Source organism: Pseudorca crassidens, chromosome 7 (assembly GCF_039906515.1).
Source record: "Pseudorca crassidens isolate mPseCra1 chromosome 7, mPseCra1.hap1, whole genome shotgun sequence".
Lineage (NCBI taxonomy): Eukaryota > Metazoa > Chordata > Mammalia > Artiodactyla > Delphinidae > Pseudorca > Pseudorca crassidens.
This window is the reverse complement of record NC_090302.1, coordinates 8,979,038-9,003,660: the sequence shown is the minus strand read 5'-3', so window position 1 is coordinate 9,003,660 and position 24,623 is coordinate 8,979,038. Positions and strand designations below refer to the sequence as shown.

Below are 24,623 nucleotides of genomic sequence, written 5' to 3'. Positions count from 1 at the left end.
GACCCACGTAGATGCCCCCATAGCTGGTAGTAGCATTATTGTTAACCTTCCTCCAGAGATGATTTTCAAAATATTTGTCAGTATGGCATATGCACCAAGCCAATCAGAAAAGATACAGACTGTACCTGTGCATAACTTCTGAACATTAATTCTAACTTCCTAGGCTTATGTTTCTGCTCCCTTTCTGGCCTCAGATGATTTTCCTGACTTTCTCGCAAGGTTATCTATACATTTAAAAAGTGTATTTTCAATACTTCTCCTAGCAATTTTATGTATTTTGTTGCCGTTATATTTGGAGATATGTAGTCTATAATATTGCTAGAAATAAAGTCCAAGTAAGTTTATTAGGCTCATGCAACAAACATCCAGGAGTAAGCAGTCCAAAGCTGAGACTGTAGCTTAACGTCATTTGAGACCTAGGCTCTCTCAATCTTTCTGCTTTGCAGGCCATGGCAAAGCACTTAAGGAGCACACTCAACTAGAAATCCTAGTGGACTCCGTAAAAACAAAAACAAAATAAGCAAACAAGAACTTTTCCAGAAGCCCCACTCAATGACTTCTATAATACGTAACATGGGCTAGAAGTTGGTCACATGCCTATGCCTAGTCCAACTACTGGCTAATGAAAATGAGTTTACCACGAAGAGTCTGGACCAATTATGTCATTCCCTCCAGTTGGGGTGGAGCTTCTCCTAGGGGTTCCCGGCATAGTGCTTGCCACACAGAGGGCACTGGTCCTTTCATTGAACACTTACTGAGCATCCACTACGAGCCAAAGGCTCTATGGAGGCACAAAAGGATTTGACACAATCTCTGCTAGACAAACTGAGATAGGTCAAAGGGTTTAGGACTCGGTATCCGCTCAATTCTCAGCGGTGGCCCTAGAGTCCCTAATGCAGATTGACCTGCTCCAGGTTATACTGCGCAGCCGCCGGCTCTCTCTGAGCACGCTCCTGACGCCCCGCCCCAAACGCGAGTCCCGTATGCGCACATCGCTTTCTCTCTGACGCACCCCCGGAAGCACTGGCAGTTTTGGTGGGGGCTGGACCGGGAAGCGTTTCCGGGGGCGGGAGGCGCAGGCTGAGGCGGTTGCGGCGGCGACGGCTTGAACGGGCCTGGCGCCGGCGGCGGCGGAAACTATCCCACCGGTGGGCTATGTGAGCGTCGAGGACTTGGCAGGTATGTCGGAGTCTGGACAACGGGTACTAAGGGGGCAGGAAGGGAAACCGGAGAGGTATAAGGGCTTCTCTGCAGGTCGCGGCGCGCGCACCGCTGGCACCGCCAGGCCCACAACGCCGACCGGGATGCTGAAGCCGCGCGCGGGCCGTTGGAGTCCCGGCACCCCGGGTCCAACACCTACTGTCTCCGGCCAGCCCGGCGCGCGTACAGCGACCCGAAGGCCCCTGAGGCAGCATTTCGCCCAAGGTCACCTCGCGGCGGCGGACCTCAGCGGGCCAGAGCGCTTAGAGATCCTGCCCCCCCCGTCAGTCCGCCCGCCGGCCTTTCGGGGGCGCCGGGTAGGCGCGGCTTGGCGGCCTCGGAATCGAGTCAAGGCCGGGAGAAAGACTACACCGGGACTTCGCTGATACCTGCCTCTGTTTACCTCTGTGTTTCACCTTTTTTGTTGTCTGTGTCACCTGTGGTCACCTGCCCTTTTTGCCTCTCAACTCGGCTCCTGTCAACTTTGTATTTCTCTCCACTTTGGCTCTCTCGAACCCATCTCGGAGTATCTGGACCCTGTCTTTATTTCTGTTTCCATCTTGCTTCTGTGTCTCCTGACCCTGTGTTTCCCTTTTAGTCCTTAACTTTCATTCATGGCCTGCTTGTCGGTCCAGCTCTTTGCCCATCTGTGTTTCTCTCTCTCTCTGCCAATCGTGTGTCCTTCTGTCTTGTTTTTGCCTCTCCTAACTGGGTTTTTCTGGGCGAGCCTGCCCTGACCTCTGAGCCATGGAAGGTGACTCATGACCCTGTGAAGCTTCCTGCACGGGTGACAATGTCAGCGACTAGACTGCCGTCTGACCTCAACTCTGACAGGTGTCGCCCAACCTAAGTGTCAGGGTGCAGGAGCTCCTGGAGGACAGAGAGAAGGCCATCTCAGGGCCAAAGTAACTGGATGAATCCTTGCTTTTTCTTACCGTGGTTTTTCAGGCCTGCCCAGCTCCCTACTTCCCTTGCTCCATCCACATGGCCTCCAGGGTTCTAAAGAGCCTGCTTTCTGAGTTACAGCTGCTTAACCAGGCCTGTCTCCAGGCTAAGGAAGGGTCTGAGATCCTCTGCCCCTTGGGGCTCATGGAACAGTAGCAGAATTTCTGGGAGAGCTGTATGCTTAGTTCAGAGATTGTGTCACTGTGTACAGTTAAATTATGAGAAACATAATAATTTGGGGTTCTTCATTCTTTGCTTTACAAAAGTATTCACCGGAGAAATAAGCCAGACACAAAAGAACAAATATTGTATGAGTCCACTTATATGAGGTATCTAAAATAGGCAAATTCATGGAGACAGAAAGTGGAGTATAGTTTACCAAGGGCTGAGTGGGAGGAGGGAGTGGAGAGTTTAATGGATACAGAGTTTTAGTTTGGGATTATGAAAAAGTTCTGCAAATGGATAATGGTGATGGTTCCACAACAACATAAATATACTTAATGCCACTAATTGTACACTTTAAATGGTTAAAATGGTAAATTTCATGTTAGATATATTTTTACCAAAAAAAATTGCTAAGTGTAGATTCCTGGAACTAACAAGCGCTATGAAAAATGTGACTTTAAAAATTCATTCTGTAGCTTTTAGGAACATTTAGTTGAACTTAACGTTTCTTGATGCCTGCTCTCCACAGCCAAGGTCCTTAGAAAAGGAGTTTGGTTGAAAGAATTTAGTTAAAAATTTCTACTTGTAGCAGGTTCCCACCCTGGCTGTCCCTCCATATTCATTGGATTCAGTGCAGGAATCTGCTACACAAGCAGAAAATTTGAGGAAGATTTTAACTTTTCACATGAAGAAAACTCTTAGGGTTGGAAAAATAGTCTTTTTATTATAATAATGAAAAATTGTGTTATTTTCTTGTGTGTTTTCTGATGGGGGAGGCCTTTGTTTTATGTTCTCTCATCTAAGTTATCGGTTTGTTTGTAAGCTAGTTTATCAAGGTTTCTTATAAGGTGTAGCAGCTGAATTACTACCGTATTGAATCCTAGATACCATCGATTATTTTATGTACCACCAAAGGAAGAGAAAACACTGCAATTAAGCTATTACATATGCTTCTTTACATTTTTTTTTTTTTTTTTTTGCGGTACGCGGGCCTCTCACTGTTGTGGCCTCTCCTGCTGCGGAGCACAGGCTCCGGACGCGCAGGCTCAGCGGTCATGGCTCACGGGCCCAACCGCTCCGCGGCATGTGGGATCCTCCCGGACCGGGGCACGAACCCGCGTACCCTGCATCGGCAGGCGGACTCTCAACCACTGCGCCACCACGGAAGCCCGCTTCTTTACATTTTTAAACTTATTTAGACTTTATTTTTTTTGGTTGTGCCGGGTCTTAGTTGGGGTGGATGGGCTCCTTAGTTGCAGCATGCGAACTCTCAGCCACGGCATGCACGTGGGATCTAGTTCCCCCACCAAGGATTGAACCCAGGCCCCCTGCATTGGGAGCGCAGAGTCCAAATCACTGCACCACCAGGGAAGTCCCTAGACATTTAAAAATGATACTCTAGTGTATGTGTAAAAAGAAGAAAAGTGAAATAAATTGGTTAAAGTGTTCATTAACCTTCTTAACCTTCCTACTCTTGAATACTTTTCAATTCAGAGTTGCATCCGTGCTTTTCCACAGTGTCATCTTTTGTGCCATCAGAAACGTTGATGAGGCTCTCAGGAATGCTCTATCATTGTCTTAGGCAGAGACAACTGTTATAACTTCCACCTGGACATCACATCTTGATTTCAGAAATTTAAAAATGTGCCTCTTATAATCAGTTGAATATAGTGCTATATTATTTTCATGAACTTTTCCTTTTTACCTTATTTATGTTTGCAATTAGAATAGAAAGAGACTTTTGTCTTATTTGTAACATACTGAGGAAAAAACTTTTATTTTGTTCGTATGTAGAACATACATACCGGCAAGTGCTGTTTCTTCCTTCTGCTTTCTTGATTGAGCTTCTTATCCGGAATTCTAATGAATATGAGGGTGCAGTTAAAAACATTTCGTTGGCTTTATTGTAAGGTAATGGCAGGATGACTGATAAGTGGGGAGTTAGTGGTTAGAACAATAACTTCTCTTTTGAATCTCAAAGAATTTACCACAATGGACCTATTTGCCCTGATGTTCTTAAGTAAACATTCAGCTGTGGCATGAATCAAACTTCACAAAGTAGGTAGCTTGTTTTTTAAAAACCCTAAAATAGGTTTTACTAAGTTCTTTGGCTACAGTGTTCCAATTAGAAAATATAGGGGTATTGATTGATAATGGTCTGGAGGCCAAAAACACTTTTGCAAAGGATAGTTTAATTCTGCAAAATTACATAGGTATCGACCAGTGTTGGTTTCCTATTTTTGACAGATGTACCATGGTAATACAAGATGTTAACATTAAAGGAAAACTGGCTGACAGTCATATGGGAACTCAACATTTTTTGCAACTTTTATGTAAAACTAAAATTATCCCGTAATTAAAAGTTTATTTAAAAAATACAAAGGCAGAAGCTAAGAAGGTGCAGAAACAAAGCTAATATAACCAAAAAATATCAATCGTGATTAATTTTCTTTCTGCTACTCACCCACAAGTATAGTATTTATTAGCAAGGCACTGGTACACAGTGAATAGCATCAGCATCTCTTACATTTTCAACGTGATTTTTCTTTTCAGAAATCAATGTGATTTTAATTTGAAACAAAACTAAGAAATGGGTTCCTCTTCCTCGTTCATTCATACTGCTTTTTGATGGTCATGGCATAAGGAACTTTATCCCAGGAATACAACTTTGCATTAGGTAAGCTATAAACTTGCTAAAAATGCAGTGTTTTAAATTATTTACTAAAATGGTTTCTTTTTCAGTAAAAAATAATAATGTAGTTGTATTTAATTGCCCTAGACCGGAAAGGTTCTTTTACTTCTCTTCTGAGGAGTATATATTGCACATTTTAAGGCCAATCACTGCCATACTTTGTACTGTTAGAGCATTTAAATTCCAAGAAATTTTCTGCTAAGTGACGTTTTTTTTTTAACTTAGAAAAATATTAGATTTGGAATTACGCTTCTGTTTAAATCCTGACATAACCACTTCTGAGATATGTGGCCTTGGACAGATCTTTTAACCTTCTTGAGCTTTAGTTTAACTCATGAGTGTGATGATACAGGGGTATTGCCAGACCCAAGTTTACATAGTCTGCTTTGTGAACTGTAAAGCATTTGACTTAAGTATTTTTGTACGCATGGGGTGTTGGTATTATTGTACATTTGTACCAGTCTAGAGATTTACTAAAGTAATATTTACTGTGTTAAAATGTGCTCTCTACAGTAAGCATGCAAATTACCATGTGCCGTGATTAAGAAATCTCTGGAGGGCTTCAAGAAAAGTCACTCATGGGTTGGCTTCCCTATTATATTGTTGTCCTCTGTGTTTTTAGGATATGTCATTGGTATTTAAATAGTGTATAAAACTTGACATACAATTCCTCAGCTGAATAATAAATACAGGCTGCTTTTAAACTTGTCAGAGTTGGAAGGGATCTTGGAGGTCATCTAGTTCAGTGATTCTTTTTATTATTATTATTAATTTATTTTATTTTGGCTGCGTTGGTTCTTTGTTTCTGCGCACGGGCTTTTCTCTAGTTGCGGCGAGCGGGGCTACTCTTCATTGCAGTGTGCGGGCTTCTCATTGCAGTGGCTTCTCTTGTTGCTGAGCGCAGGGTCTAGGCACGTGGGCTTCAGTAGTTGTGGCATGCAGGCTCAGTAGTTGTGGTGCACCGGCTTAGTTGCTCCGCGGCATGTGGGATCTTCCCAGACCAGGGCTCAAACCCGTGTCCCCTGCATTGGCAGGTAGATTCTTAGCCACTGCACCACCAGGGAAGCCCTCGTTCAGTGATTCTTTAATATTTACCCTTTGTCCTCTGCTTTAAAAAAAAGCCAGATAATCTCAGTGAACAATGGAAGGAGTTAGCTGGGATTGGTATGTTTGTTTTAGAACTGTTACTATTGGATTTTTTTTTTTTAACTTTGCAAGGTGACATATAAAATTGCTAGTACTTCATTAAGTCTGAAGACGGTGAATAATTTGCCCTGGAGTTTATGAATGTGTTGTACATTGTAGATTGTTTCAGGTATTTATTTGTGAAAATACTCATCTTTACCTTCCATACTGTCTCATCTCTCAGACTGTATTGGGCCTGAGCAAGTGTTTTGAATTTAAATTCCAGGTTCACTGCTTACTGGTTATATGACCTTAGGCAAGTAGTTTAGCCTCTTTGTCTATTTCTTATTCTATATAATAGGAATAAAAAATATCTATCGAGTGGGTTGTTATGAGGATTAAATGAGAATACGAAAAGTGCTTTGCACAGTCTTTTACAATACGTGCGTTAAATACATGTTAGATGCTGTTACCTCTCCTACTAATTATGACATTTTCCTAGTTACCCAGTTGGGATTGGTAACTACTTTACCTTGTATCCCTCTGTTTTTTAAAACTGCTTTAATGAGACATAATTCATAGGTAGTTAAGAGGTTTTTTTTAGTATATTTAATGGGTTGTATACCCATCACCACAACTTAATTTTAGAATTTTTGTCTCCCCTTTAAAAAAAAAACCAATTTGCAGTCACTCCTCGCCCTGTAGTTCCTTGCAGCCGCTGATTTACTTTTTATCTCTGGATTTCCCTATTCTGGACATTTCATATAAATGAAATCACACAAGATTTAGCCTTTTGTGTCTAACTTCTTTCATTTGGCACAGTGTTTCAAGGCTCAGCCATGTTGTCGTATCTATCAATACTTCATTCTTTTTTATTGCCGAAAGAATGGCATAATACATATAGTATGTAATAAAATGGAATAATATTCCATTTTATAGGTATACCACATTCTGTTTATCCAGTCATCAGTTGAGGACATTTGAGTTGGTTCCACTTTTTGGCCATTATGTATAATGCTGTTATAGACATTCATGGATAAGTTTTCTGTGGACATTATATGTTTTCATTTCTCTTGGGTATATACCTAAGAGTAGAATTGTTGAGTTACGTGATAACTCTGTTTAACTTTTTGAGGAGCTGCCAAACTGTTTTCCAAAGTGGCTGCCCCATTTTACATTCCCACCAGTAATGTATAAGGGTTCTAATCCTTCCATATCCTCTCCAACACTTGTTAGTGTCTGTCTTATTTATCATAGCCATCCAAGTGGGTGAAAAGTGATGTCTCATTGTAGTTTCGATTTGCATTTCCCTAATGAATAATGATATTGAACGTCTTTTGTATGCTCTTTTGTATATCTTCTTTGGGGAAATGTCTATTCAAATCCTTTACCCATTTTTCAATTGGGTAGTCTTTTTATTATTGAATTTTAAGAGTTCTTTATGTATTCTGGATACAAGTTACTTATCAATTATACGATTTGAATATATTTTCTCCCATGTTGTAGGTTATCTTTTCATTTTCTTTTTTAATAGATCTTTATTGGAGTATAATTTCTTCACAGTACTGTGTTAGTTTCTGTTGTACACCAAAGTGAATCAGCCATATGCATGCATATATACCCATTGTCCCCTCCCTCTTGAGCCTCCCTCCCATCCTCCCTATCCCACCCCTCTAGGTCATTGCAGAGCACCGAGCTGATCTCCCTGTGCTATGCTGCTGCTTCCCACTAGCTAATTATTTTACATTCGGTAGTCTTTTCATTTTCTTGATAGTATTATGTGTACCTTGGGCTACTCTTGCATCTTTCTGCCTACCCAGTCAGTTAGTCCATCAATTCTGTTTTCCATACCCACTGTTACTTTCATTGCCTCAAACCTAGAGCATATTTACTGAAATCTTAGAATTGACCTTTGTTTCAGACTTGCTCCTGCTTTAAGACCATCAACAGATTATCCGTTCTGAACATATTTCACAGCATGTCACACAGAAGTTTTCAGTGCTGCCTCCAGTGCCCACATTTAAAGCTCAAACTCAGCCTTCAGCAGGATAGTACCAGTCATTCCTTCCAGATTTATCTCTCACCACTCCCTGTCACTTGTAGAAGGAAGCACAGGTAATGATGTACATGCCACTAGCAGTGGTCTTGAATGGAAAAGAGCTTTTGAGAGGACCTTCTGGTGGTAATTTTATCATAAAATAGGATCTTGCCCTCAGTGTGATGGTACCAGTAACTCAATTTTTTCAGTGTGTCACACTCATAATACACTCAACCTACAAGAGATTAAAATAAACCAGAATGCCATGTGGTTTATAATGTTTCTTTCTGTGTTAATAAGTGAGATAGGTTTACAGTTTTTTCTTTGTTGTCCAGTTTTGATAGCACGGTTTTATAAAAAATAATTAGCAAGTTTTCTCCTATCTTTGTTCCCTTTCTCCCTTCTTCCCCCTCTGAAACAGTTTATATAGCATAGGAATTAGTTTCAAAGAATTTTCCCGTTGTGCTTTGGGCAGTCATTTGATTATGTTTTATCATTTCTCCATAGTTACTAATCTGTTAGATTTCTATATTTTTCTATAAAGTTTTTATCAGTGAGACTTTAAAATTTATTAGGGGAAAATTGTTTTCTATTTTAAAGTTTCTATCATGTGATTATATTTCATTTCTTATTCCTAATTTTGTGAATTTGACATTTCTAGATTTATTATTGTGTGATCACTTGTAATCAAATGAGCTCATGTATGCATTTCTGCTTTGGGGGATTTATTGATGCTCTCTGTGGCCACTTATGATCATTTATGTAAATGTCCTATGGAAACTGAAAAAGAAGATGTATTATTTGTAGGATACAGAGGTTGTATGTTTCAGTTAAATTAGCATTATTAATGATAACCAGTCTAAACCTCTAGATCCAAATTATCTTTTGCCTTATTGATTTATTAAAGATTAAAAGAGGGACATTTATATTTCTTACTATAATTATGTTTCTGTCACTGTTGTGGGTTTTTTTTTGAAAACTGTACTACATTTACACATAGAAGTTCGCAAGTTAACCCTCATGTGAATTATAGAATTCATCAATTATCAATAAACTTTCACCTCATTTGATGCTTTTTTTAAAAGATATATTTATTTATTTATTTTTGGCTGTGTTGGTTCTTCGTTGCTGTGCGCGGGCTCTTTCTAGTTGGCGGTGAGCAGGGGCCACTCCTCGTTGCACTGCGTGGGCTTCTCATTGCGGTGGCTTCTCTTTGTTGCTGAGCACGGGGTCTACGTGCATGGGCTTCAGTAGCTGTGGTTCACGGGCTCTAGAGCGCAGGCTCAATAGTTGTGGCGCACGGTCTTAGTTGCCCCGTGGCATGTGGGATCTTCCCGGACCAGGGCTCAAACCTGTGTCCCCTGCACTGGCAGGTGGATTCCTAACCACTGCACCACCAGGGAAGCCCCTCATTTGATGCTTTTTACATTGAATTTACTTTGATATTAATATTGTTGTCTGAAATTTTTTTGTTTTCATATACCTGTTCTTTTTACTTTTGACCTTTTTTTGTGATGGATTCTATTCACTTTCCTATATCTAAAAAAGTACTTCACCTTCATTTTGAAAGATATTTTGATTGGGTATAGAATTCTAGGTTGACAGTTTTTTCTTTCAGCACTTTAAAGATGTCTACTGTTCTTGCATTGTCTCCTTTCTTCTGGCTGGCATTGTTTCTGACAAGAAGCTTGCAACCTTTCTTACCTTTGGTCCTCTGTACACAATGAATCCTTTTTCTCTGGCTGCTTTTAAGATTTTCTCTTCGTTACTAGTTTTCAGTGATTTGATTATGATATGCCTTGGTATATAGTTTTCTTCATACTTCTTGTGCTTGGGGTTTGTCAAGCTTCTTGGATCTGTGGCTTTATAGTTTTTATCAACTTTAGGAAGATTTTGGCTGTTATTTAAATAAATTTTGGGCTTTATACCCTCCCACTCCTTCAGAGACTCCAATTTTGTGCCTTGAAGTTGTCCCACAACTCACTGATACTCTTTCCCCCCTTCCTGTTTTTTTTTTTCAGCTTTTTTCTATTTTAGGTTGTTTGTGTTGCTGTGTTTTCAAGTTCACTAATCTTTTCTTCATGTTAATTCTTTTGTTATTCTCATCCAGTGTTTGTAGAAGTTCAATTTGGGTTTTTTTGTTTTCCTGTCTACCTACTATGCTTAATTTTCCTCTATTTTCTTGAACACATGGGATGTAGAATTTTCTACCATTTGTATAAGTTTGTCATTTCTGGTTCTGTTTCTGTTGATCAGTTTTTTCTTTTTTCTCTCTCCTTAATATGGGTTATATTTTCTTGCTTCTTTGCATCCCAGGTGATTTTTTTTTTTTTTATTGAATGCCAGACATGAATTTTACCTTGTTGGGTTCTGGATTTTTTGTATTATGTAAATATCCTTAAGCTTTGTTCTGGAACACAATTAAGTTATTTGGAAATATTTTAATCCTTTTGAGACTTTTTTTAAAATTTATTTTTAGTTGCGTTGGGTCTTCATTGCTGCGCACGGACTTTCTCTAGTTGTGGAGAGCGGGGGCTACTCTTCGTTGCAGTGTGCGGGCTTCTCATTGTGGTGGCTTCTCTTATTGTGCAGCACAGGCTCTAGGCACATGGACTTCAGTAGTTGTGGCACGCAGGCTCAGTAGTTGTGGCTCACGGGCTCTAGAGCTCAGGCTCAGTAGTTGTGGCACATGGGCTTAGTTGCTCCGCGGCATGTGTGAGGCTTGTTTTTAAGCTTTGTTTAATGGGACCAGAACCGCATTTTGTCTAGGGCTAATTTGTCCCCACTGCTGAGGCACGACTCTTCTGAATACTCAAGGCTTTACACTCAGGCAAGTTTTCTTCTATTAAATATTTTATTTGATTATTCCTTCTACTCCATTCGTTTTGTTATTTCTTTCAAGGGTGCTAATTAGCCATATGTTGGATCTCTATTCTCTGTTCTCCTGTTCTGTTATCTTCTCCCTTGCTGTTTTCACATTTTTATCATCCTCCTGCATAAAAGTTCCTCAAAGTGCCTTCCCCATCATTGATTCCATTTTCTATAGTTGCAATTCTGCTCCTTATTGCCTGTTTAAATTTTTGCTCTATTTTAGTTTCCTTACATCTTGTTTTTAATTCAGTTGGCTCTTTTTTTCATATCATTCTACTGTATTGTCTTATCTTCCTTAAACTTCATTCATGGGGACTGCGTTTTCATGTTTGTGGAAATCAGTTTAAAAATGCTATCTAAACTGTACTCTTTGTTTACACTTTACTATTTTCTTGGTTATTGTAGAATCTATTTACAGACCCCATTTATTTACAGAATAAAACTATGTTGGGAAACATTTTGCTCAGGTCTGAAAATTTCCCCCTTTTTGGGAAGATTATTTTGGGGTCCTTCACTGTATACCTGAATGCTGTTATAATCAACTCTTAGCTCTTTTGCTGGAGGATGGGCTGACTATATGGACACCAGGGTTAGCTTGAGTAGAATGGCTGGGGCTGGAGGCTAGGTCTGAGGCACTGTTAAGAGAGTTTGAGCACTTCCTTCTGTGTTGGTGAAATTGTTTTACCAGGGGCCTATTTTTGTCTCTTTGGCCCTTGGCTGGCAAAGGATGGGCTATGTTTTTGCCTCCTTCCTGGAGCTACCCTCTCACGTCAAGTCTTTAAAAATTTTCTGCTGAGGCAGTGTGCAACCCTTGGTATCCCAATGCAGACATCTCTGAATGTTGCCAATATGCAAGACCTTTCCTGTGGTCTGCCTTGGCTTTTTAGCTGCAGGCCTTCCAGATGAACAGGTATCTGTTGGTCCTCTGTCAGGATTACTGCTACCAGAATTGCCTGGTTGCTAAACCAGGTGGAATTGCCAGGTCAGTGTCTCCCTTTATCCTGGCCCCATCTCCACGATATCCTTAATTAAAATTTGTTGCATATAGATAACTCTGATCCCAACTTTTCAGGCTAGCTTTTCTGTATTTCTTAGATTTTTTGGTTAGGATGTAGTAGATGGGAAGAATTATATGCTGCTCTCAAGTCTTCCTCTTAACCTGGTGACACCAAAATTTATAGTGACAGGATGTATAACTTTAGAGTATACCAGGTTCCCGCCTCTGAATTCCTCTTGGATTTGTAATTCTTTTGTGGTACTTTTATCAGGCTTTGCATTGAATAACAGGGTTGTATGCGTGTTTTCTATCTCCCTACCAGATTATAAGCTCTGGACAGTGACATTCCTTCATTATCTTAGAAATCTCCCACGGTACTTTGCATATAGTGTTTTATGTTGTGGGGTTTTTAAAAAAATTTTTTTAGTGAGTTAATTACTTTTATGAAACTCTTTAACAATTGAAATGGCAACTGTACTATTAATATAGGTCACAACTGCCTGTGAGTTTGTAAATATTGCTTATATAGCAGGAAAACCTATAGGAGAGGGGGAATATGTAGAAATGCCACATTCACTCAAATTTAAGGGTAGAGGTCAGATACTTGCTAAATTACAAAGACTGTTAACCACCTTGACACAGTTAAAAATAAAGTTACATGACTTTTTTTCCAATTTTTTGTTTTTCATGTGTGGTAAAAAATAAATATCATTCAGGGGGCTTCCCTGGTGGCGCAGTGGTTGAGAATCTGCCTGCCAATGCAGGGGACACGGGTTTGAGCCCTGGCCTGGGAGGATCCCACATACTGCGGAGCAACTAGGCTCGTGAGCCACAACTACTGAGCCTGCGCGTCTGGAGCCTGTGCTCCACAACAAGAGAGGCCGCGATGGTGAGAGGCCAGCGCACCGCAATGAAGAGTGGCCCCCACTTGCCACAACTAGAGAAGGCCCTCGCACAGAAACGAAGACCCAACACAGCAAAAATAAAATAAATTAATTAATAAACTCCTACCCCCAACATCTAAAATAATAATAATAATAAATATCATTCAATTTGCCACTTTAACCATTTTCAGGTGTACAGTTTAGTGACATTAATTATACCCCAGTGTTGTGCAATCAGCACCACTTTCTAGTTCCAAAATATTTTCATCACCCTAAATAGAAACTCTATCCATTAAGCAATAACTCCCCATTTCTCACTCACCTGAGCCCCTGGTAACCTCTAATCTACTTTCTCTGAATTTGCCTATTCTAGATATTTCACATAAGTAGAATTATACATTTGTACTTTTTGTCTGGCTTACATAAATGTTTAGCATGTTGTTTTAGTGTAATGTTTTCAGTGTTCATCCATGTTGCAGCATATATCAGAACTTCATTCCTTTCTGTTTGTGCTCTCTATGTGTCTTTTCAGTATAATTGATTTATAATATTGTTAAAGTCCTCTATTTCCTTACAGATCTTCTGTCCTGTTTTTCTATCCATTATTGAAAGTGAGGTAATGAAGTCTCCACCTGTTTTATAGATGTGTATGTTTCTCTCTTCAATTCTGTTAATATATATTTCTTTTGTTAGGTGCATATATGTTTTGTTTTAAATTTTTATTTATTTATTTATTTATTTATGGCTGTGTTGGGTCCTTGTTGCTGCGCGTGGGCTTTCTCTAGTTGTAGCGAGTGGGGGCTACTGTTCATTGCGGTGCGTGGGCTTCTCATTGCGGTGGTTTCTCTTGTTGTGGAGCATGGGCTCTAGGCACGCGGGCTTCAGCAGTTGTGGCTCCCAGGCTCTAGAGCGCAGGCTCAGTAGTTGTGACGCACCAGCTTAGTTGCTCAGTGGGATCTTCCCGGAACAGGGATTGAACCTGTGTCCCCTGCATTGGCAGGCAGATTCTTATACACTGCCACCAGGGAAGCCCTAGGTACGTATATGTTTTTAATTGTCATGTATTCTTGATAGAGTGATCCTTTTTGACTTAAAATTTATTTTGTCTGATAATAATATAGTCACCACACCGCTCTTTCTGTTTCTCTTTGCACGACATACCTTTTCCATTATTTTACTTTCAACATCTTTGTGCCTTTGTATCTAAAGTGAGTCTCTTATAGACAACATACAGATAAACCATGTTTTTTTAATCCATTCTGCCAGTTTCTTGCCTTTTAATTGGAGAGCTAATCCATTTACATTTGAAGTAATTTACTGATGAAGGAGGATTTATTTCTACCATTTATTTCTAGCTATCTTCTGTGTATCTTACATGTTTTTTGTTCCTCAACTCCTCCCTTACTCCTTTTTAATTGAGATTTTTGTTTTGTTTTGTATACAGTTTTGATTCCCTTCTTTCCTTTTCATGTATATTTTTAGTTATTTTCCTAGTAGTTACCTTGAGGTTTACAATTAACATCTTAAACTTAGCTAGTTTCAATAGCATATGAACACTGTGCTCCTCTACATCTCCATCCCTCCCTCTTCATTATTGTTATTGTCACTGATTACATCTTAATACATTGTGTGCCTAATAACATAGATTTATAATTATTGTTTTATTCATTTGCCTTTTAAATCATTCAGGAAAAAAAGAGGAGTTGTAAACCAAAGGTATAATATCAGCTCTTACATTTACCTATGTTGTTACCTTTACCAGTAGTCTTTATTCCTTCCTATGGCTTTGAATTACTATCTAGTTTTATTTTGTTTGTTTGTTTTTGCGGTACACGGGCCTCTCACTGTTGTGGCCTCTCCCGTTGTGGAGCACAGGCTCCGGATGCGCAGGCTCAGCAGCCATGGCTCACGGGCCCAGCCATTCCGCGGCATGTGGGATCTTCCCGGACCGGGGCACGAACCCGTGTCCCCTGCATCGGCAGGCGGACTCTCAACCACTGCGCCACCAGGGCAGCCCTCTAGTGTTCTTTTATCTCAGCCTGAAGGACACCTTTATCATTTCTTGTAGAGGAAACCTATTAGTAACAAACACCCTTAGCTTTTGTTTATCTGGGAATGTCTTAATTTCTCCTTCATTTTGAAAGGATAGTTTTGCGGGTGTAGAATTCCTGGTTGACAGATCCTTATCCTAGCACTTTAAATATGTCTAAATATGTCGTGCACTGCCTTCTGAGTGCCGTGGTTTCTGATGAGCAGTTAGCTGTTGGTCTTACTGAGGATCCCTTTTGTGTGATGAGTGGCTTCTTTCTTGCTGCTTTCAAGATTCTCCATTGTCTTTGGCTTTCCACTATTTGACTTACAGTGTATCTCATGTGGATCTCTTTAATTTTATCTCCTTGGAGTTAAGCTTCTTGGATGTGTGAGGTTTATGTCTTTCATCAAATTCAGGATGTTTTCAATCATTATGTCATTTAATATCTTTTCTATTCTTTTTTCTCCTGAGACTCTGATTTGCATGTTGGTATATTTGGTTTTCCATAGGTACTTCAGATTGTGTTTCTTTTTCTTCATTCCTAATACTCCTCAGACTGGATATTTCAATTGCTTTACATTTGAGTTTGATGAATTTTTTTCCTTTTGCCTGCTTAAATCTGCCATTGGACTCCTTATTATGAATTTTTAATTTCAACTTGTATTTGTTTCCTTGGTCTGCCATAATAAAATACCACAGGCTAGGTGACCTAAGCAACAAAAATTTATTTTTTCAGAATTTTAGAGGCTAAAAGTCTGAGATCAAAATGTTGGCAGATTTGGTTCCTCCTGAGGCCTTTCTCTTTGGCTTGCAGGTGCCAACTTTTCACTGTCTTCACATTGCACGCATGCCTGATGTCTCTCTGTCCAAATTTCATTTCTTATAAGAATACCAGTCAGCTTGGATTAGGTCCCAACCTAACAACCTCGTTTTAATTTAATTACCTTTTTAAAGGCCCTAAATCCAAATATAGTCACATTCTGGAGTACTGGGGATTAGGGCTTTAACATAGCAATTTTGGAAGGGTACAACTCAGCCCATAATACAGCTGTTACACTTTTCAGCTCCAGAATTTCTATTTGGTTACATTTTATAATTTCTGTCTCTTTATTGCCATTGTTCTCCTGATTTTCTTTAGTTCCTTGTCCATAGTTTTCTTTAACAATTTGAGCATATCCAAGACAGTTGACTTTAACAGCTTTGACTAGCACTTAATAATGTCTGGAATTCTTCAAGGATAGTTTCTAATTCTTTTTTTCCTGTGAATGTACCGTATTTTCCTTTTTCTTTGTATACTTAGTAATTTTTGGTTCAGAACTGGATATTTTCAGTATTCTAATGTGGTAGCTCTTGGAATCAGATTCTTCCCCTCCTGGGGGATTTATTTTGTTTCTTGTTGATGGCTGCAGTTGTCTATATGGTGATTTTTTTCTAAACTGTTTTGCAAAGTCTGTATTCCTTGTTGCATGTAGTCACGGAAGTCTCTGTTGCTTTATCTATGTGATAGGCTGTGTCCTGACAGAGATTTCCTTAAATATTTGGGCCCAAAGAATGGGGAATGGTGTTTGTATTTTAAAATCTTCCGATGGATGCTACTGGGAAAACCACTGCAGCCTGAGGGGGCCAAGAAAAAGCTTGTGTGGGTTGGCCAAGATGCAAAACCCCAAATTTTTGGACAGTGTTGTTCTTGCCACCCTGGCATCAGCCAAGCACTCTTGGAAATTGGGCCACTGTCCTACAAATTGTGGCAGAGCTGAGGAATGGGGATTATTGCTGGTTTGCAGCATGCTGCTCTCTTAACGAGGTTTAGCAGCTTCTTCTTTCATCAAGCATTGCATTGGTTGCTGTAAGTGTCTGATCAGATTCCAGAGTTCAGAAATGGTTTATTCTGATCATTTTAACAGTTTACTAGTTGTTTTAGTGGAGGGATTGACACCTAAAGCTTCCTACTCCACCATTTTCTCTAACATCGCTTATGGCGTTTATTTTTATAGAACTGTTTTTAAAAGCCTTATCTCAGTCACATAAAATTCCACAACAGATATTTGAAATCTTGAGGAAAAGATGAGTTATTCAGTAAATAGTGTAGGAAAAACAGGCTTGCCATTTTGGAGGGGAAAGGAAAAACTGGATCCTAACCTTCTCCTTATACCAAAGTAAACTCTTTTTTTTTTTTTTTGTGGTACGCGGGCCTCTCACTGCTGTGGCCTCTCCCGTTGCGGAGCACAGGCTCCGGACGCACAGGCTCAGCGGCCATGGCTCACGGGCGCAGCCGCTCCGCGGCATGTGGGATCTTCCCGAACTGGGGCACGAACCCGTGTCCCCTGCATCGGCAGGCGGACTCTCAACCACTGCGCCACCGGGGAAGCCCTGGGTAGGAATTTTTAAAGGATGTATATGATTTATTCTGATATATGTGCAGAGAAGTTTCTAGAATATACAGAAGTTTTTTAATGGTGATTTCCTTCCAGGGGAGGTGGGGGACTAGGAATAAATGATGGAGAGATTTTTTTTAACATCTTTTTTGTAAATTTTTTATGCGTGTGTTTTATTCCCCCCTTTTTTCAAATAGCTAAGATCAAAATTCTTTACTGATGAGATAAGAGAATCCAGATGTAGTTCTCAGAATTTACATACCTCTAGTCTCTATACATTTATGTAGTTAACTTTTCCTTTTGAAATTACAAATACCTAAATAATTTATTTCCTGGTCTTATTTTTTTGTTTTAAATTATTATGAAATGTTTTAAGAGCTATAAACCATAAATTAATACTTCATTCTAAAAACACTGCCTTACCTCTTAAAATTATTAATGACTTATCTGGTATTTTAGCATCTTCTTAGAAGAGGCAGTGATGTGATAGGAAAAATAGCATAGGCTTTGGAGTCATAGAGACCTAGATTTCAAATTCCAGCGTAATAAAAACTAGCTTTTATTTTAGCCTTAGGAAAGTTACTTGAAATAGTGAACTTAAGAATGTCAGTCCTCTACGTTTGCAGGATCGTTACAAAGATTAGGTGAAAAAAGATGTACAGTTCCTGGTATTGGGTTGGCCAAAAATTTCCATGTTACAGAGAAACCCAAACAAACTTCGGCCGACCCAATATATAGTAATTACTCAGGAAACATTAGTTTCTTCTCTTGGCATCTCTCCCTATCTCTGAAAGATAACTTTCAACCTTTGTTGGGTTATCTGCTTCTTTTATCTCATACTTAGAAAATCTGGTATTTAGCAATGTTTAGATATGGTATTAGACCTAGGTGACAAATAGCACCAATAAATCTTTTGAGTTTTCTGGTTTGTTTTAATTTACTATGGAATTATGGGGCCTGAGCATGCTGCAGAGTTCATCTCGTTGATCACTCTTGTTAGGAATTGTCTCTAATGCTTGACTCATCCCACAAAATATATTTACAGTAACGCCACAGGCAATCCCTTATTCTTTGTTATAACTTTATTTTCAGATTAAGTTCATTCAGTAACAGGGACAGTATTTACTATCCTCTTTGTTCTATAACTTTTTAAACAATTTGGAGATCAGCCGATAGAATACCTTGCCTTGCCATTTCGTTCTGCTTCACATTATGAGAAGCTCTTAAAGGGCTTAAATGCTGACAGCAACTAGAGAAACCCATATTGTTTGGGACCTAGGCGAGTTCACCCCTGTGGTGCTGAAGGACCAAAGGCCTGACTGTTCTGGCCCCACCTGTTCAGCCCCCTGACCCCTTAGTGGGTTCTAGCCTGGTGGTTTCCTTTCAGTTCCTTGCAGTTACCATGATCATTTCTGCCTGAGAGCCTTCACATGTGCTTTTCCTTTTTTCCACAATTCCTTCCTCACCCCAACTTGTCAAATATGGGTTGAACCTGAGGCCTCTTAAAAATTCTGTCGTTTGGAACAGGTATTGTGTTTGTTTTGACTAGAAATATTTACTTTGTTTTACTTGAGATTTATATAGCTTACAAATATCTCTGGATTCTATTTTCCCACTCATAGACACAGGCGGTATCAAGAGTTAATACCATAAAGAATGGTGGCTCGTTCCTGCTTTTGGCACACTCGCACCTGCAAGCCTTGCTCTGGGGAATGAATGCTCCACCCACCATGCCCACAGTCCAGGGGACTTTATGGAACTGTGGAACTTGTCTTAGTTTTCTTAGTGATCAATAAGTTTCTCTTTGGGCTGGAATTAGTACTAATTTTTCTTTCTCTTGTAGCACCAAACAAGATTTGTGATGAAATGGAGCCTGGAACAAACTCTTTTCGAGTAGAATTTCCTGATTTTTCCAGCACCATTCTGCAGAAACTGAACCAGCAGCGCCAGCAAGGACAATTATGTGATGTCTCCATTGTTGTCCAAGGCCACATTTTCCGAGCACACAAAGCCGTTCTTGCTGCCAGTTCACCCTACTTTTGTGACCAGGTACTCCTCAAAAACAGCAGGAGGATTGTTTTGCCTGATGTGATGAACCCCAGAGTGTTTGAGAACATTCTCCTATCAAGTTACACGGGACGTCTAGTAATGCCTGCTCCAGAAATTGTTAGTTACTTAACAGCTGCAAGCTTCCTCCAGATGTGGCATGTGGTAGACAAATGCACTGAGGTTTTAGAAGGAAACCCTACAGTCCTTTGTCAGAAGCTAAATCATGGCAGTGACCACCAGTCTCCCAGCAGCAGTAGTTACAATGGCCTGGTAGAGAGCTTTGAGCTGGGCTCTGGGGGCCATACGGATTTCCCCAAAGCCCAGGAACTGAGGGATGGAGAGAATGAAGAGGAGAGCACCAAAGACGAGCTGTCATCTCAGCTCACCGAGCATGAATACCTTCCTAGCAACTCGTCCACAGAGCATGACCGGCTAAGCACTGAGATGGCGAGCCAGGATGGGGAGGAGGGGGCCAGCGACAGTGCCGAATTCCACTACACCCGGCCCATGTACAGCAAGCCCAGCATAATGGCTCACAAACGCTGGATCCATGTGAAGCCTGAGCGCTTTGAGCAAGCGTGCGAGGGCATGGATGTGCATGCATCCTACGATGAGCACCAGGTCACAGAGTCCATCAACACCATGCAGACAGAGCACTCGGTCCAGCCCTCGGGAGTAGAGGAAGACTTTCACATCGGGGAAAAGAAAGTGGAAGCGGAGTTTGATGAACAGGCTGATGAAAGCAATTATGACGAGCAGGTGGATTTCTATGGCTCTTCCATGGAAGAGTTTTCTGGAGAGAGGTCGGATGGGAATCTCATTGGGCACAGACAGGAGGCTGCCCTAGCAACAGGCTACAGTGAGAATATTGAAATGGTAACAGGGATTAAAGAAGAAGCTTCCCACCTAGGATTCTCAGCCACCGACAAGCTGTATCCTTGTCAGTGTGGGAAAAGTTTCACTCACAAGAGTCAGAGAGATCGACACATGAGCATGCACCTTGGTCTTCGGCCTTATGGCTGTGGTGTCTGTGGTAAGAAATTCAAAATGAAGCATCATCTCGTGGGCCACATGAAAATTCACACAGGCATAAAGCCATATGAGTGTAATATCTGTGCAAAGAGATTTATGTGGAGGGACAGTTTCCACAGGCATGTGACTTCTTGTACCAAGTCCTACGAAGCTGCAAAGGCTGAGCAGAATACGACTGAGGCTAACTAAAAACAGGGTCTGGCCCTTGAGTGGCAGGCACAAAAATAAACTATGGTAATTATGCAAATCTGGGCACAGATGATGCGTGCTACTTGCTATTATGAGAGAAGCTTAAAAAAAAGGAAGATATTTCTGAAAGACCAGCTCTAAGTAGGCCAATTAAAAAATCTTAATTCTTCAAATTTGTATGTTCCAGGCCTGGAGTGGGTAATGGGGATAAGTTAGCCCACCTCACACCTGGCAAGGTAAACCTTCAGGCCCATTGTGAATGAGGCAGGTGGACTTGGTGATAGAGACACCTGCACTTTGAATTGGACTCCAACCCACCAGTTCCATTTCAGGTGGCAGCAGTTTTTGATCACTCATTATTACAAGGTCATATTGGAATTTTATTTTGCTCTTACTATAGATACTTAGGTAATGTGGGTTTGTTTTGGTAGCTGCTTCACTGAATGAAATGCCACTTATGTAATAGCTACAGATAATGTGATTCCTAGGATACTAAGTTGATTAACAGAGCTCTCTTACCTGGGTTTATTCTTTCTAAAGGGTATTTTAACCAAAACTATGGAGATACTAAGAGGGTGACATTCTAAGTAAGAAACAAATAACTTATGGTACAAGCTTCAAATTCTGTAAGATGCCACTGTCACAATGTGTTTCAGACTCTTGATAAGTCAGAGTTTTATATTTTAGTACTAACATTTAGTTTAAACAACTGTTTGTAATTGTAATTCTCTAGGGTGCCAGACATAGGTATTTCTAACTGGTTTGCTGTCCCAAATCCTGTTTAATTGTAGCATCCACACAGTGGGATCTGCTCTGTGGCTAGTAGACATCTAGCCTGCTTTGACTCTCCGACCACGGTACCATTGGCTGCTCCAGCCGATTCACTCTGTCTTAGATTACGGTGCTTCCTGAAGAGGTCAGTCAATGACCACAGTTACTGGGAAGGAGCCAGAAGTCACGGCTGAGAGTTACCTGTGAACTTCAGGAGCTAATAGAGTGCTACAGTGACACTCCAACTGAGAGTAGCCGAGTAGCAGAATTTTGAGTGTCAGGTTATACTTGGGTGGGGCAAGTTGTGGGGTACAATTACCCAAGAAAAGAGGAGTCTTGAAAATACACTGGTGGGGGAGATACTCGTAGAGGGGTACACTGAGCTAATCCTCCTGGCTCTTTAGGAGTGCTGGAATGTGTTTTAAAAGGCAGAAAGAAAGAGTCCTAATTTTAGGAAGTAGTCCACAGATTCATGCTCTCATATTATAGATAAAGCTGCGTAAGTTTACAAGTCCACATAGCTATATCTACCAAAAAAAACAAGAAAAGCAGCTATTCTGAGACCTTTTCTGAGGATCACTCAGAGGTTTTAGGTTAAAAAAGAAGCATGTTCAGGATGTTTTAAACTGTGTAACATACCTGAAGTTGTCACCAGGGTAGGGACAGGGTGCTCCTGTTATGTTAACTTTTCCGTAAACTTACCGGCTTATTATTTCTTAGTGGAAACTTTTTTCCTTAAAATAAAAATAACTTTTCTTGGATTTGGGGTGAAGTTTTGTTCTAAAAGTTTGGCTTTGCTCTAAAGTGAGAGACTCTGCTGGCAATGGCCTCTGATCCTCAAGCTCCTACCATCAAGGCATTTACTTGTTAAACGTTGTTTGGAAAGGGGAAAGGAGGACTGACTTACCAGTTAACTCTTGTAATCGAGGTTACAAAACAGGGATGTATTCATTAACACTGTATCATTCTCGATATATAAAAAGCACTTTGTATTTAAAACTTTATTATAAATATATATATATATTGATTTTCTAACCTAGAAACTAGATATTACCTCTTGGTTGTTTGCCACGTTAATATCTTCTTCTCTTAGTGTTGAAACTTCAGTTAACAGTCATCTCTGTGTACCTAACAGAGAATATAGAAGTGACTTACAATCAAGCTCAGTTGCTCCTTCTCTTTTTCTCACGTTAGAAGCAGTGGGTTTTAGGTAGGATCCTAGCCTTTATATGTGAGGAGAAATTGTTGTATTACTCCTACTAATTTCAGTACTAAGGCAGTGAAGTCATTTTGTTCTGCCAAAAGCTGATCACCCTCTCCCACGGTTATCAGCAAACCATTTTCTGCCTCTTAGGAAGGTTTGATGTGCTGGTTTCTATTAAAGATTCTATTCAAATGAATGTTGGGACACTTGGGAAGAAGAGTCTGAGAGGTAAAATAAAAATATTCTGGAAAAATCATGGTCCTTCAATTATGTTGAGATCAGCACAGCACCCCGTCATGAGTAATGGTGAGGAAGAGCTCTTGTTCAGCCAGGACTACTGGGCAGCTCTTCGGTGGTAGTTTTGGAAGCAGTCAGTTGTGCTGGGACTTATTTAATGTGTTATGAAGAGAGGGATATCTTTTATTGAACTCCTTATATGTACATCAGCTACTAAATGTAGAATATAAAATGTAAGTTCCTCACATCTGCAGTTTTAAGCTTTTTATGATAGTGGGGTTTTTGTAAAAATTAGAGTTGCTAATCAGGTCAGCCAGAGCCTGTGAGGTGGCTGGGCATCTGAAGTGCTGGCCATGTTCAGAGAGGCGGGGGGAAGGGCATTGCCTTAGTTTGGATGTTAAAAGTGAATGTTTATAAACTTTGCTTTTAGGATTAGGAGATCATACTGTATTACTACCTTTTTTTTTTTCCTGCCCACCCTGAGTTGGATAGATAGTCTCTCTCCTTACCCTCAGTACAGCTTTAGAAAATCTTTATCCTTCCCATTGAGTTTGGATAGCAGGGGGTTAACATTTCCAAACAGTCTTTCAGGGATCTTGTCAATGGCCTACAACCAAGGTATTTGTCCCCTACTTTGAGTCTTAACTGTGGTTTTTCTCCATTCCCAGTGGGACAGGGCTTCAAGGCACCACCAGTGGTATTTAATATTAGTACTTATGCTATGCCTTTAATTTTAGATACACACATTGCAATAATCCACTTGGTAAAGTAGTTATCACCGTCTAACTGAGGAAGGACTACGATAGCCTTTCCTCTACTGTGGAGGGTTGTCCTCTGGCACTCTCGGACCCCAGCCTGTTGATTCTGATTTCTAGATCTCACATTCCTCCAGTCTCTTCTTTTGGCCACTACTTTCAAAGAGTCTGCCCAAAAGGGTCTCCTCCGTTCTAGTGGGCATTTGCTGAACTAAATTGACCCTAAGCTGACTTCTAGCTGTTTGGGAAAGCTGCTTAGTCTCAGTGGTCTTCCCACGGAGGCACACACCTCCTCAAGCTGCTGTAGAAGTGAAGTTGGGGCAGAGCAGAAGCAACAACACTGTGCTTTCCCTGAGGAAGAGGATTTGCTGCAGCCCCCTGGGGGAGGGTGGAGAGGATGCCATCCCACCAAAGCCAGGTGTTTGCTTTTATAAGGTCTCCAATAATTAGGAATACTGAAAACCAAGCAACATATATCCGCGGCCTCACCCTCAGCCGTCTGTGCCACACTAATTTTGTGATTTAGGTTGCTTTCATGGGTGACTAACTTTATTCAGTGAAACCAGGGTGTGTGTTTGTTTGGGTTTTTTCTTTGCTACTTATGTGTTTAAAGGTACATGTTTCTTATTTCAAATCTCTACTGATAGTGCCCTATGGGAAGATGCTGGAACACATTTTGCAAATGTGACTTTTTTTTTTTTTTTTAGTTTTGCTTGAAGCCTGTGTCATAATGTCAGTTGCTGCTGCCTTCTTTCCTTTTATGAGGTTCCCAATGTTTCTTCTAGAAAATTACTTTATTTATGCAAGTCAGGTGACTCTTAGACCCAAAACCATTTGATGATAAATAGATTATCATTAGGTGCATATCTTATTGATATTTTGTGAAATGTTATGCCTGTGTTGCAAAAGTTGAATAGTTTTGTCTTTATATATTGCTGTCTTCAGTGTACAGCATGGTTTTACTTAATTGAATGTTACTGTTTAATATTTTCTTCTTATAGAAGAGACCACGGCCTTTTGTATGACATGTTTTAATAAATGTTATCTGTCAACTTTGTAAAA

At 40.3% G+C, this 24,623-nt stretch overlaps 1 protein-coding gene across 2 annotated transcripts; it reads left to right on the top strand.

Moving 5' to 3' along the window:
- Window positions 1–1,020: 1,020 nt before the first annotated feature.
- On the top strand, window positions 1,021–24,623 carry ZBTB43 (zinc finger and BTB domain containing 43). Of its 2 annotated transcripts, XM_067743297.1 has the most exons (3): window positions 1,045–1,179; window positions 4,864–4,987; window positions 19,168–24,623. In XM_067743297.1, the coding sequence occupies exon 3, from the start codon at window positions 19,191–19,193 to the stop codon at window positions 20,592–20,594; it is 1,404 nt and encodes a 467-aa protein (XP_067599398.1). In that variant the 5' UTR covers window positions 1,045–1,179; window positions 4,864–4,987; window positions 19,168–19,190; the 3' UTR covers window positions 20,595–24,623. The 2 variants fall into 2 exon arrangements, with proteins under 2 accessions (XP_067599399.1, XP_067599398.1); XM_067743298.1 differs by lacking the exon at window positions 4,864–4,987 and having other exon boundaries at window positions 1,021–1,179.